General features: G+C 54.2%; 1 protein-coding gene across 7 annotated transcripts in view; it reads left to right on the top strand.

Annotated features, from left to right (window-relative positions):
• Positions 1 to 13,745, top strand: part of RBM10 (RNA binding motif protein 10) — a 29,263-nt gene that overhangs the window by 9,861 nt on the left and 5,657 nt on the right. For 4 of the 7 annotated variants that reach the window (XM_081223234.1, XM_081223233.1, XM_081223237.1 and 1 more), the window contains exons 3-8: positions 4,148 to 4,373; positions 5,838 to 6,068; positions 7,925 to 7,994; positions 9,926 to 9,999; positions 11,429 to 11,515; positions 13,596 to 13,656. In XM_081223234.1, the coding sequence (XP_081079360.1) occupies positions 4,148 to 4,373; positions 5,838 to 6,068; positions 7,925 to 7,994; positions 9,926 to 9,999; positions 11,429 to 11,515; positions 13,596 to 13,656 (749 nt within the window). The remainder of the gene's footprint in view (positions 1 to 4,147; positions 4,374 to 5,837; positions 6,069 to 7,924; positions 7,995 to 9,925; positions 10,000 to 11,428; positions 11,516 to 13,595; positions 13,657 to 13,745) is intronic. The other 3 variants (XM_081223239.1, XM_081223238.1, XM_081223236.1) reach the window with 2 other exon arrangements.

The raw sequence follows: 13,745 nt of genomic DNA, 5'->3' as shown, positions 1-13,745 counted from the left end.
AGTTCTGGCAAATGCACCATGGTTCTCTTTGCATTAGGAGAAACTGGGTGAAAGGTATATGAGAATTGTATTATCTTTGAACTTTTCTGTAAATCTAAAATTATCATTTCTTAAAAATAAGTTTGACTTTATCAAATTAGAAACTTTTATACATCAAAGAATGCTATTCAAAAGAATGAAAAGACATCCCACAGAATGGGAGAATGTGTTTGCAAATCATATATCTGATAAGGGATTAACACCCAGGATGTATAAAGAACTCCTACAAGAGCAACAGAAAAACCTAATTCAAAAATGGGCAAAAGACTTCAATAGACATTTCTCCAAAGAAGATGTATAATTGGCCAATAAGCACATGAAAAATGCAAAATAACAAGTGTTAGTGAGGATGTGGAGAAATTGGAAGCTTTGTGCATTGCTGGTAGGAATGTATAATGGTACAGCTACTATGGAACACTGTTTGGCAGTTCCTCAAAAAATCAGTTACCATAGGATTCAGCAATTCCACTCCTGGGTGTGTACCCAAAAGAACTGAAAGCAGGGACTCAAACAGATACTTGTACACCAGTGTTCATAGCAGCATTGTTCACAGTATCCAAAACAACCAGTAGGTGGAAACAACCCAGGTGTCCATCAACAGATGTGGTATATACCATACATACATATATGGCCATAAAAATAAATGAAATTCTGATGCATTCTACAACATGAACCTTGAAAACATTCTGCTAAATGAGATAAGCCAGACACAAAGGGACAAATGTTATATGAGTCCATTTGTATGAGGTACCTAGAATAGGCAAACTCATAGAGACAGAAAGTAGAGTAGAGGTTGCCAGGTGGTGTGGGGAATTATTGTTTAATTAGAGTACAGAGTTTCTGTTTGGGGTGATGAAAAGGTTCTAGAAATAGATAGTGGTGATGACTGTACAACATTTTGAGTGTACTTTGTGCCACTGAGTTGTACACTTTAAAATGGTAAAGTCCTTGGGCTTCCCTGGTGGCTCAGTGGTTAAGAATCCGCCTGCCAGATCGGTGCTTTGTGACCGCCTGGAGGGGTGGGATAGGGAGGGTGGGAGGGAGGGAGACGCAAGAGGGGAGGGATATGGGAACAGATGTATATGTATAACTGATTCACTTTGTTATAAAGTAGAAACTAACACACCATTGTAAAGCAATTATACTCCAATAAAGTTGTAAAAAAAATAAATTAATTAATTAAAAAAAAAGAATCCGCCTGCCAATGCAGGGGACACAGGTTTGACCCCTGGTCCGGGAAGATCCCACATGCCGCGGAGCAACTAAGCCCGTGCACCACGACTACTGAGCCTGCGCTCGAGAACCCATGTACCGCATCTACTGAAGCCTACACACTCCAGAGCCTGCGCTCCACTACAAGAGAAGCCCGCGCACTGCAACGAAGAGTAGCCCCCACTCACCACAACTAGAGAAAGCCCGCGTGCAGCAACGAAGACCCAGCACAGCCAAAAATAGTAAATAAATAAAAATAAAAATAATTATTTTTAAAAAATGGTAAAGTTCTTGTTATATATATTTTATCACAATAAAAATGCTTTAGGAAAAATATACAAAAATAAATTTTAAGTGTTATAAAAATGACCTATCCAGTATAGTTTTAATTGTCATCTTTCATTATGAGTGAGATAGAGCATCTTTTCAAATATAAACCATCTGTACAGTTGACCCTTGAACAACACAGGTTTGAACTGCCTAGGTCCACTGATACACAGATTCTTTTCAATAGTAAATAGTACAATGCTACAGGATCCATGGTTGGTTGAATCTGAGCATGTGGAGGAACCACAGATACAGAGGCCTGACTATAAGTTATACTCGGATTTTCAACTGAGCAGAGGGTCGGTGCCCCTAACCCCCGCATTGTTCAAGGGTCAACTGTATTATTTTCTGTGAATTCAGTTCCCTTTTTTTCCCCTTAGATTTTCCCTGTTTATTGTTTGTCTTGACTTTACTTGTGATGGTTTTTGTTTTTTCCAAGGAGAAATGTTTTATTTTTATGTAGTCAGATTTAATAGTCTTTTCTTCTGTGGCTTCTGGATTTGGGTCATAGTTTTCCCCATTTCAGGATTATCAAAAAATTATCTCATGGGCTTCCCTGGTGGCGCAGTGGTTGAGAGTCCGCCTGCCGATGCAGGGGACACGGGTTCGTGCCCCGGTCCGGGAAGATCCCACATGCCGCGGAGCGGCTGGGCCCATGAGCCATGGCCGCTGAGCCTGCACGTCCGGAGCTTGTGCTCCGCCACAGGAGAGGCCACAACAGTGAGAGGCCCGCGTACCACAAAAAAAAAAACAAAGAAAACAAAAACTGTCTCGTGTTTTATTCTTCTTTTCCTCTGTGGTTTCATTTCTTCCATTTAAATCTTTGACCCATTTCAAATGTATCCTGGCTTATATGTGTGAAGTATAGTCATAAGATCTTGCACATGTCTAGGTATTTAACCTTTTTGATGCAGTGATACTTGGGATCTTCCTATTTCTAAACAGTGGCTCTCTGAATACAAGCACAATTTTTATTTCTGCGTATTAATTTTGAACCCAGCATCTTTACTGATTTATCTTATTATTTATAATCATTTCTCAGTTGATTCTCTTAGGCTTAGGCAGATACATCCTCATATCATCTACAAGTAATGGTAATTTTACCTTTTCCTTTCCAGCTTTTAATCTTTTTTTTCCTTTGTTTAATTGTTTAATAGCGAGTATCTTAGAATAATGTTAACAATGGTGTTGATATAGGATATTCTAGTATCATTTCTGACCAGGATTGGGATCCTGCTAGTAGTAGTCTATGGTGGTGTCCATTTTTGTCTTGTTTTAAGTAGATACGTATTGGTTGCTTTTAGAATACTTTTAGAGGGAGTTTCCTGATGGTCCAGTGGTTCCTCGGTGCTCTTTAGAGTCATTATCTTATCAAAGAATAATTATTGGGCACCTGCTGAGTATTAGGCACTAAGCTAAGCTTTGGGGAATAGGGCAGTGAACCGAACAGGTGGTTCCCTCATCTCCCAAAACTCAGTCTAGTAATTTTTTAAAATCATCAAAGAAATGCACATTAAATCAATGTTGAGATAATTATTTTATAATTATTGCAGTAGGAGAAATTTTAACAAATCAGCTGCCAGGGGCTTCGCTGGTGGCGCAGTGGTTAAGAATCCGCCTGCCAATGCAGGGGACACGGGCTCAAGCCCTGGTCCAGGAAGATCCCACATGCCGCGGAGCAACTAAGCCCATGTGCCACAAATACTGAGCCTGCGCCCTAGAGCCCACAAGCCACGACTACTGAGCCCATACTGCTGAAGCCCGCATGCCTAGAGCCCGTGCTCCGCAACAAGAGAAGCCACTGCAATGAGAAGCCCGCGCACTGCAACGAAGAGTAGCCCCTGCTCCCCGCAACCAGAGAAAAGCCCACGCGAAATAAATAAATATATACATACATACATACATACATACAATGAGAAGCCCGCGTACCGCAGTGAAGAGTAGCCTCCGCTCTCCGCAACCAGAGAAAAGCCCGCGCGGAATAAATACACACATACATACATACATAGAATGAGAAGCCCGCGTACCGCAACGAAGAGTAGCCTCCGCTCGCCGCAGCCAGAGAAAGGCCCGCACAAAATAAATACATACATACATACGTACAAACAGACAGCTGCCAGTGCTATAGCAAGGTGACCGTGGAACAGAGGGGCAGAGTAGCGCAGTGCACGATGAGGTGGAAGGAAAAAGGTCAGCAGGGACCTCTTCCCGCAGGACCCTGCAGTTCTTGTAGGACCTTGGTGAGCATTTTGGTGTTTTGTAAGGAGCAATATGGTTGGGCTTGATTGACTTTGCCTCGTGAAACCCTCATTCACATTTGGGGTATAGAGAGTGAACTAGGGGAGGCCTGGGTGGAGGTGAGGAAACCAGTCGGGGTTCCACATCTGAGGGCCCAGTGAGGGAATGGAGAGGTGGGGAAGGGAAGGAGAGAAGTGGGTTGGATTTGAGGGAGAGGTGGGAGCCAGTTGGCCCCACGGGGTCAGCATGTAGGGATCCCTGTCAGGGGGCGGTGCTGAGGGTCTAGGGGGAGGGTGTGGGTGGGGTCACTCTCACCTCTTGCACCTTTCAGAAAGGACTGCCCTTTCTTCCCTCCCCATCCTTCTTTCCCCAGAGGGGGTCGTGGAGACAGGACTGGCCGTTACGGAGCTGCCGATCGTTCACAGGATGATGGTGGGGAGAACCGCAGCCGGGATCACGACTACCGGGACATGGACTACCGCTCCTATCCCCGCGAGTATGGCAGCCAGGAGGGCAAGCACGACTATGATGACTCGTCCGAGGAGCAGAGTGCAGAGGTGAGGGCGGGGGAGGGCCAGCTCCTGCAGGGCCTCTGTCTGGCTGCAGCACCGTGTGCAGGTAGCTCTCAGCTCCCATGCCTTCAGACTGTGCTCGGTGGCTTTGCCTCACCTGGAGGGTCTGTCCCCACTCCCCTCTCTGAGGGCTCCTCTCCCAAGTTGGGTCTCCCTAACTTCCACGTGCTTGGCTCTATACTTCTGAGGGCCCCTGGCCACCACCTGTCTCCCTTCCTCCCTGTTGTTCAGGGTTCACTGCAAGCCCTATACTGCCTGCTCCCAGCCAATTTGGGGACCCGGCATCTAGGGTTGGGAGGGCACTTGGATATCACCAAGCAGAGCAGCTCTGGGGGGTTGACCGTGGGCATTCCCAGTGGTGGCAGAGCCTCTAGACAGAAGGGGAAGTCCCCTCAGGCCTCTCCTTTGAGCTCAGAAGCTAGCCATTTCCATGTTGGATAGTTAGCCCTGGCCTGAGTGGGGAGGCATGGTGCTCACCATCAGGGAGCCCCGATCTGACGGGAAGAAGCAGCCTTGCCTTATGGGAACCCCAAGTTGAGGGGGTGTCAGGGCCCTGGTCCACACAAGCAGACAGCTCTCCTTCCCAGTGGGAAGCAGAGTGTGGGCTGCCGGCCACCCTCTGGGGGGTCCAGTGGAAAGACCCCTGTGGTGGGCAACCAAGCTTCCTCAGTGGCAGCTGTGGGCTGTGCCTGGATGTCTCCAGGGCACTGGCCGGGCCCTGGGTGGACCAGGAAGAGTGGAGCACTGAGCTATCTGGCCTCTGTGAGGGCAGGAAGGGTGTGGACCCAGGCCTGGCTTGCTTAGTCCTGGAAGGATGGTTTGGGCAACGCCCAGGAATCCAGTGAGCACACCCTGTTAGGAGAGAGCCTGGTGGTGATGGAGGACTGGCCAGGCAGAGGATCAGGGACCGGAAGGCAGCACTGTAGCCCTCGCACCTTTGCCAGGCCCTGCTGGCTGGCTCTGGCTGAGGTCTTAAGCCATTCCGAAACCCACGACTTGGTGGCAGGACCCAAGCTGGGAATCTTAAGCGAGGTGTGGCCTTCCATGGCACAGGGAACAATTGTGCACATGCTAGCTGAGCTGGCGAGGGAGGAGGGGGGAGAAACAGCAGGGTTTAGTGTGCCAACCCCAAATGGTCTCTTCCCAAGGAGGTTTCAAGTGGTGTCTGGTCACCTGTCTGTGGGGAGTTCCTCTCCCACACCAATACTGCCACCAGCCTCTCCCCACTCCCCACCAAAGCAGCCCCCAAAAGCATCCTGGCGAGAATCTCCAACCCCAGAAGGGTTGCAGTCCAGGGCCTACCCACCTTGCCTGCCCCAAACCTTTAGCCGGAGCCCGCCCACCCCTGGCTTTCAGAGCCTGCCTGCCTCGGAGAGCCAGCGGCCAGCTCCTAGGCCCACCCCAGACTGACTGCCCGTCTGGTGTCTCTCGTCTCATTCTGTTGGCCAGGATTCCTACGAGGCCTCCCCGGGCTCCGAGACTCAGCGTAGGCGGCGGCGGCGGCACAGGCACAGCCCCACCGGCCCACCAGGCTTCCCCCGAGACGGCGACTATCGGGACCAGGACTATCGGACCGAGCAAGGGGAGGAGGAGGAGGAGGAGGAGGAGGAGGAGGAGGAGGAGAAGGCCAGTAACATCGTCATGCTGAGGATGCTGCCACAGGCAGCCACTGAGGATGACGTACGTGCCCCCCGTGTCCCTGGGCAGGTGGCAGAGCAGGAGGCCAGGCTGGGTCTCCTCCAGGGCCCTCAGCTTCTCCCTTACCCCCAACCTCAGCACTTTTCATGCCTTATCCGCACTAGCTTCTGTCCGCCAGCACTGATCCGTCCCCCAGGTAGGCCCGGTTGTCTCCTAGTCTGGAAGGGAGGAGCGTTGGATAGGCTGACTTGGCCCAGGGGCTGTGGTGGTGGGTGGGGGAGGGAACAGAGCATTCCTTCCGCACATTCCACTGGCCATCCATCCATTCTGCAAATGTCCATCAAAGGCCAGATGCTCACCAGTCCCAGTGCCAGATATTTCTGGTGGCAGAGATGATGTGGAGACCCTGCGGCCTGGGGGGTGGGGAGGCTCCCCGTGAGATTTTCTGAGGTTTTATTCTCATTCCCCGCCCTCCACCCTCTTTTGCCAGCAGCATCAGATCTCCTCACTGGCACGACCACAGAGCCTTGGGTTCTCCTTTGACTTCATTGCTGCTGCAGCCTTCCCACCCTGTTTTCCTGTGTGACGTTCCCTCCGATCCTCCTCCCTTCTCGTGCAGACCTCTCCTAGAGAGCAGGAAAACCCCAAGTGGGCCACTAGAACAGCCTCCTCACTAGCCTCCCCAGTTCTCCTCCTCCTCCCCACTGCCCGTGAATTCTCTGCTCATCTCTCCTCTGAAACCTGCTGGCTGCCTATGTTGTCGCAGAGAAAATCCCTCCTGTGTGCTTGAGAGCTTTCAGGTCTGGCCCAGCTGCACTGTTCAGGGTCAGACGGTAACTGAGTGCTGACATCTGTGAAGGATTTATCACAGGGTGGGCCACATGTCAGGTCTGATTTAATCTGCACAGCCACCCTGTAGGGAAGCTACTCTTTGTATTTTCATTCTACGGATGAGGAAGCCAGGCCCCCCAGCAGTGAAGCAGTTTGCCTCAGGTCCCACAGCCAGTGAGTGGCACAGCAGAGCTGGGGTCTGAACCTGGACAGCTGAACCCCAGAGCCCACATTCTAGCTGTTTCCTGAACTCTCCCTTAGTGTTAGCAGTCCTGATCTGCTCCTCTGCGTCTTTCTTTTTCAGCCTTGTATGTGTATGTTTAATTTCCCTTCTGTTGTTGAACCTGATGAGGAAACTGAGGCCCAGAGGCATTAAGGCTGCTGCCCAAGAATGCCCAGCACAGGCTCCCAGTCGCTTGGGAGAGGCACCACTGGCCTAGAGACTCTGCCTCGCCTGGTCCAAATCCCAAATTGTATCTGCAGCTTCCCTCTGGCTTAGGTCATCCAGGAAGCTTTCCAAATCCCACGGCCATGCCTTTTGGTTTCCACCCCAAGTTACTGCTCCATTTATGGTCTAGCACACATGGTTGGGGTTTGCTCAGACCCCAGTCCTTCACAGTTTCGTACTTGTGTCATGGGTCTCTCTTGATGCAAGCCGGAGGGCAGTCCCTTTGCAAAGGGCCAGAATTGCTTGCCAGCTTTCCTTGCTCTGTGGCTGCACCAAGCCTGTTGTCCGACCACCCCTGCCCACCACTCTTGAGCTGCTGGCTCGCTTGCTCTCTTGCTCTTCTCTACCCCTGAGGGTCGTTATGCTGCCATGCTTCACCTTGCACCATGCCCCTTTTCTCATTTGACTCACTCTGCAAGTCTGGGGCTGAAAGCTGAGACTGGGTACTGGTGTGGGGCTGGGGCTGTGGTCACTTGGGGGAAAGCCCTGAGAGACAGAGAGGAGACAGTGTGTGCACATCCCCTATGACCCTCCGGGGTCCTGGAGGCCTCCAGCCAGCCCCAGGTACCCAGTAGCCCCCTCGTGCTGAGCTTGCTCCAATCCGTATCTCCCCGTACAGATCCGTGGCCAGCTGCAGTCCCACGGCGTCCAAGCACGGGAGGTCCGGCTGATGCGGAACAAATCCTCAGGTGAGCTTTTGTTCTAGTACCCTCCTCTTCCGCTGGCCAGCCTCAGCCTCCGAGTCTCCCTCCTGCCTCTGCCTTTTCCCTCACCCTCCCTACCCTGCCTTCCTGCCACAGCTGGGAATGGGCAGCTTGGGGGTACCCTCTTCTTCTCTCCCCCTCATCCCACTCTCCTCACAGCTCCGGCCAGTAGCCTTTTGTGCGAGGCTGTCAGGGAGGGGGTGCAGCTCTGAGATGAGCTGAGTGCTCCCCGGGGGCAGGGCCAGGGCCAGGCTCCGGGGAACCTCCTCTTTGGGACTCTGAGTATCTGAGATGGTAACCCCGTCCCCCCAGTAGCCTCCCTTCCCTCTCCTTTCTTCTCCTTCCCCTGCGCCTTGCTCTCCCCCACATTTTTCTGGTAACAGCCTCTGACCAGAAAGAGGTCTGACATGGCCCCACCCATGTGTCCCAAGAGGGGAGGCAGGGGATGGCTCTTGTCCAAGGGTGCATCCCAAGGAGCAGCCAGGATCGCTGGCCTCGCTTATTCCCTCCCTCCCTCTTGCAGGCTGCTTGGAGCTGGCCTGAGGTTAGTAGGGTGGTGGGGGGTTGTCTCTGCAGGACCTCTGGCTCAGGCTCCCCAGGGCAGGCACAGTGGGGCCTCGTTCTGCCTGGGCTTCTCTCTGCATCTCAGTCTCTCTCCTCCCCATGCCTCCATCTCTCTCTTTTCATCTCTCTCTCTCTTTCTCTCTCTCCCTCTCTCTCTCCCTCTCTCTCCCTCTCTCTCCCTCTCTCTCCCTCTCTCCCTCCGTTTCTCTCTCTCTCCCTCTCTCCCTCCCTTTCTGTCTATCTCCCTCTCTCCCTCCCTTTCTCTCTCTCTCTCTCTCTCTCTCTCTCTCTCTTTAATTATACCATTCCATCCTCCTGTGCATCCTAATGGTTATTCTTTTGGAGATCAAGCATGCCCCTCAAGTCCCGCCGTGTCTAAGCCCCCACTGTGTGTGCACCTCCAAAGAAGGAGCTACTTCCCCGTGGTATCAAGCCCTGGATCCTTTTCCCAGCCCTGGCCAGGCCTGGAGTCTCTCTTGATAGCATGTAGGTCTTGCTCTGCTGTACCCCAGCCAAGCTGACAGGACTCTGGTCTCCCTGAGGCGGTGTCCCAGGTGCAGCCCTCTCTGTGGCCCTGGGCACTTCTCCCAGGCACCTGCTGATTCTTTAAGATCTACCTGGACGATCCTGGCCCCCATTCTCCTGCTGTCTTGGAGGACCTGGACTGTAGGTGGCTGTAATCTTCCCAGCTTGGCCCTGAGGTGGCTCCCTGGTGAGGCCAACCTTCCCTTGGACTGTGGTGAGGCTGAGGTGACCTTGTGTCCCTAACTCCCTCTGGTTCCTGTTGGGCCTAGAGCCTTCCAAGCCTCCCCGAGCAGCCTGGCCCAGCTTCTCTTTTGCTCCTTTGATTAAACACCTGTTACAGGACCCCTCCTGGGCTGCCCTGGCCTTGTGCTGGGCCCCGCCGTTTGGTTATTTATTCTGGCCCATGTGAAGCCAGCTGCCTTGCCCTTCTGTCCTCCTTCCTGCTCTGGAGACCTCTCTTGTACCCTTTCCCTCCCAGCTCCTTCTCTCCGTCTCTGTCACCCCAGGCTGTCCGGGCAGGTGTGCCTGAGCCCCATCTCTCTCTGTCTTTCTTCCCAGCTGGCGTGTGTGTATCCCCTGCCCCCAACCGCCCTCCAGCTCTGTTTTCTTCCCTCCCGCTTCCCTCTTTCCTGCCCCTCCCGACCATCTACCTTGCTTCCCACACCCTGGTCTTTCTTTGCTTCTCTCTCTCCCTTTCTTCCTTTTTCCTCTCCCCACTTCCCTCTCTGCCCCCCCAGTCCTCTCCCCTCGGGTCCCGCCCCCGGGAACGCCGTGTGTCCAAAGCTGTTGACTAACCCACTGCGTCTGTATCTGAATGCTGTCTCCAGGTCAGAGCCGGGGCTTCGCCTTCGTCGAGTTTAGTCACTTGCAGGACGCTACACGATGGATGGAAGCCAATCAGGTTGCTTTGCCGCACTTGAACCCCCCCCCCAAACAAATACTACTTTGTAATCGAGCGCTCCCCATCGCCTGATTCTTACGGACACAGTTCCCTGCCCTGTGGCCCTGTGTCCCATTCCCCCACCCCCTCTCTCTCCCCCTTCCTGACCCTCACTATCTCCTCTTCCCATCTCTCGCTACCCACTGGGCTTCCCATCAGGAACCCACACTCACCACTGGCCCTTCCCACTGGCCAGGCATTAGCTCTGCCTCTCTTCCTCTCCTGGCTGAGCTTTCAGAGAAAGGGCTGCCTTGGGGGGTGGGGTGGGGGTGGGGTTTTTCCACCTAAGTTCCCACTCCCCGGGGGACCGCCCTGCTCTGGGGTCAGGCAGAGCCAGGACTCTGTTCCACTCTTGGGCACCGCTGGAAGTCCAGCCATTGGGGAACTTAGCTGTTGGCACACTAACTAGCAAGTCCTGTTTTGCCAGCTCTGTCCCTGCATGTGAGTTCGGTCCTTTGATTTCCACGGGACAGGCCCGCACCGCTCTGTTGATCGAAAGTACCAGTCGGGAGCGATGGTTTCATTCACCAGGACTCACTTCGGTCACCCCACCCCTCCCACTGCACCTAGCCCCCACAGGAGTCACCACTTGCCCCACTCCGCTAGGGACAGGCCTGCCCTCTCAGCGAGGAGCCGTGCTGTCCGGGAGGGAGGGGAGCCTGCTCCCCCAGCCTGGCACGGGCTCCCAACCCAGCAGCTTTGGGACCTTCGGAGACCCAAAGCTTCTGCTCGCCCACCCAGAGCCCAGCTCACTGGTGTGGGGCACTGAAGGAAAGCCTCAGGGGAGGAAGGGGCGATGTGGTGGAAGGGAGGCTCAGCAGGGGCGGCCCTGGGGCCATCTCTGCCGGTCCACAGGCTAGTGCCATGGACCCAGGACCGAGCCAGCCACGGGAAGACAGCCTCACAGCAGGACCGTCCATCTTTTAAATATGGCTCTTTCTTTTTCCCCTTCTCCAGCACTAGTGCGCGTGCGCTCTCTCTTTCTCTCTTTCTCTCCCCTCCTCTCCCTCCCCTCCCGTCCCCGTCCCCCCTCATCCCAAGTGTAGCCTGTGTAGTGCTGGCCCTGGGTGTGGCCTGGCAGTGTCAGGGCCGAGTGGGGGTTTCCCCCGCTGTCCGGCAAGCTTCGGGCAGCCGAGCACTGTGTGCCTGGTGGCGTGTGTTCACGTGTGTGTGCGCGTGCCCGGAAAGGCAGCAAACAGCTGCGCCCGAGGGCTGTGGCGCTTTCCCTCCCTCCTTCCCTTCCTTCTTCCCTCGTCAGTTCTCCGACCTCCCTCCGTTCCCTGTCCCTCATCCATCCAGCTGAAGGGCTCGCTCACTCTCTTCTCCTGTGCTGAGACGGTGCGTGGGGCACTGCTGCCCAGGCCTCACTGTGCTCTGCTTTTCCCCGCAGCACTCCCTCAACATCCTGGGCCAGAAGGTGTCCATGCACTACAGCGACCCCAAGCCCAAGATCAATGAGGACTGGCTGTGTAATAAGGTACAGGGGCGGTGGCAACGTCTCTGTCTCCCCGGGGCCTCTGAGTGGCGTGGGTGTGGAGGACTGGCTCAGCTCAAGCAGCGCTGCTCCTTGCCACCCACCCACCAGTTTGTACTGAGCTTTCGCTTGGCGCCAGGCTCTGCCCTCATGCGGCACGATCTTGCCTGAAGCCCCAGTAGACTTGAAACAGATGTTTATGTAAGTGACTAGTGACAGTGGAGGCATAGTGTGATCTATAAAATGTGGGCTTCAGAACCAGACTAGCTGAAGTTAGACTCTCCCAAATCTGCCTTGATTTTCGTCAGGGTATTTAACCTCTCTTTGCCTCACTCTCCCCATCTCTACGACGCAAATACCAATGACCCCGCTCCCCAAAGGTGGTTGGGAGGATTGAAATGTGGTGATGAGAGGGTAACACTTGGAATGACACCTGGCCCGCCGTTAACAATGTTCAGTGTCAGCTCTTGTCCTGAAGGAACGTGTAGGGTGTTCTGAGAGCCTGTGTCAGGTGACCCCCACCTCTGACAAAGCCATGTCCGCCTGAGACTGAGGGTACAAGCTGTAGCTCTCTGCAGTCATATTCCCTAAGAGGAGGCTGAGGCTCAGAGAGATGGAACCTTGAGTTGTGCCTTGCTCCTGATCGTGGGCCATGGATGCCACCGTGAGTTCAGATCTCCCCTGGGGCCAGCCTCACAAGCAGCCTTGGGACTCTACAGCCTCACCTCCTGCAGCCGGCTGGCGGCCCTGAGACCTAAGGGGAGACCTGAGAGCTTGCGGAGGCCCTCTCCCCAAGAGGAACTCTGCCCAGTAAGGGGAGTGGTTCCTGCTTATTTCAAAACCAAAAAAGTAATATCAGAAGGCGGGTGTCCAACCTCTCTGGAGAGGTAGGGACAGTGACGGGAGGACTCCATCCCTCCTGTATTTTCAGATACTCCTTGAAACTAGGGGATTCTCTTCTTTTCTCTCCTTTATCCACCACATCCTGTTGCTCTCCAGCCTTGTCACTTCCATCACAGAAATGCCCCCTCTTGCCATTCCCACTGCTCAGGCCAGTCCTCACCTCCTCCCCCACACAGTCGCCACAGGCCCCTCTCTGGTGTGCTGGCCTCTTGCCTCTTTCTCCCACTCCCTCATTGGTGACATTCCTCAAAACCACTTCTGACCACGTCCCTCCTCCTCTGCTGAAAACCCCCACAACTCTGAGCTTGAGTGTGACCACCCTCTGTGATCTAGTGTCACCTCCCCTGTCCAGCCTTTGCTTTTGCCTCTCTCCTCACCCTCCTACACAAAATCTCTTGCTGCCTCTGCCAGCAGTCGCTTCCCAGCAAAACCAAACCAAACTCTTGGACCTCCCAGATCAAACAGCCCTGCTGAGTGTACCCAGCTGAGTGAGCTGGGCCTCTAGGCCTGCTCCCCTCCCAGAGCCCCTGGGGGGGGACCATTTCCACAGACTCACCTGCTGCCCCTCTGTGCTACATCTGCTCCCCACTGTTAGGCCAGGAGGGCAGAGGCCACGTCCTGCACGGAGCCTGGCACGGGAGCAGTGCTTAGTACGTGACCATGGATCACAGATAGAAACGTGGTGAAAGCTGGGGGTCTCCAGAGGCTGCAATATCCCAGGCAGATTTATTTCTCAAGAGCGGCAGGATCCAACCCAGTCCTCGAGATGAAGGGGGGGTGGGAGTCTGGCAACAGAGGGGCTGCTGGCTTTGAGGGATAGAAATAACGAAGGTTTCTGAATAGGGAAGTACATTTTGGGAAGAGGAACCTACCAAAGGGACTTTGGAGGTGGGGGCATTTCTGGGAGTCGGTACCTCGGAGCAGGCGGCAGTTGGTAACAGAGGTGGGGGAGTCACGGATTCCTGAGTTGAGGGGTTGGCACTGAGAACAAATTTGAGACCACGTAAAGGGAAGATTCACGGGACCGAGGATGACAGCCAGAGCCCCGAAGCCCCCTGCCACCCCTGACCCTGGGACCTGCCCGGGGCGTGGCGGGTTCCCTGGGGGATCTCTGGATCCACGTTTGGAGGGCGCAGTGGAAAGCCCCACCCCCTCTGATAGCCTGGCCTGTGCCTCACAGTGTGGCGTCCAGAACTTCAAACGCCGTGAGAAGTGCTTCAAATGTGGTGTACCCAAGTCAGGTATGGCCCTCCTAGCTCCCTCTTCCCTGGGACGCTGCTGGGAAGGGGGAGAAGGGGGAGGGGCCGGTGCTCTGGGAGGAGGGAGACCA

This window comes from Mesoplodon bidens (assembly GCF_964165515.1).
Source record: "Mesoplodon bidens genome assembly, chromosome: X".
In the NCBI taxonomy this organism is placed as follows: domain Eukaryota; kingdom Metazoa; phylum Chordata; class Mammalia; order Artiodactyla; family Ziphiidae; genus Mesoplodon; species Mesoplodon bidens.
The sequence above is the reverse complement of the archived record's forward strand: the minus strand, read 5'-3'. Positions and strand labels throughout refer to the sequence as shown.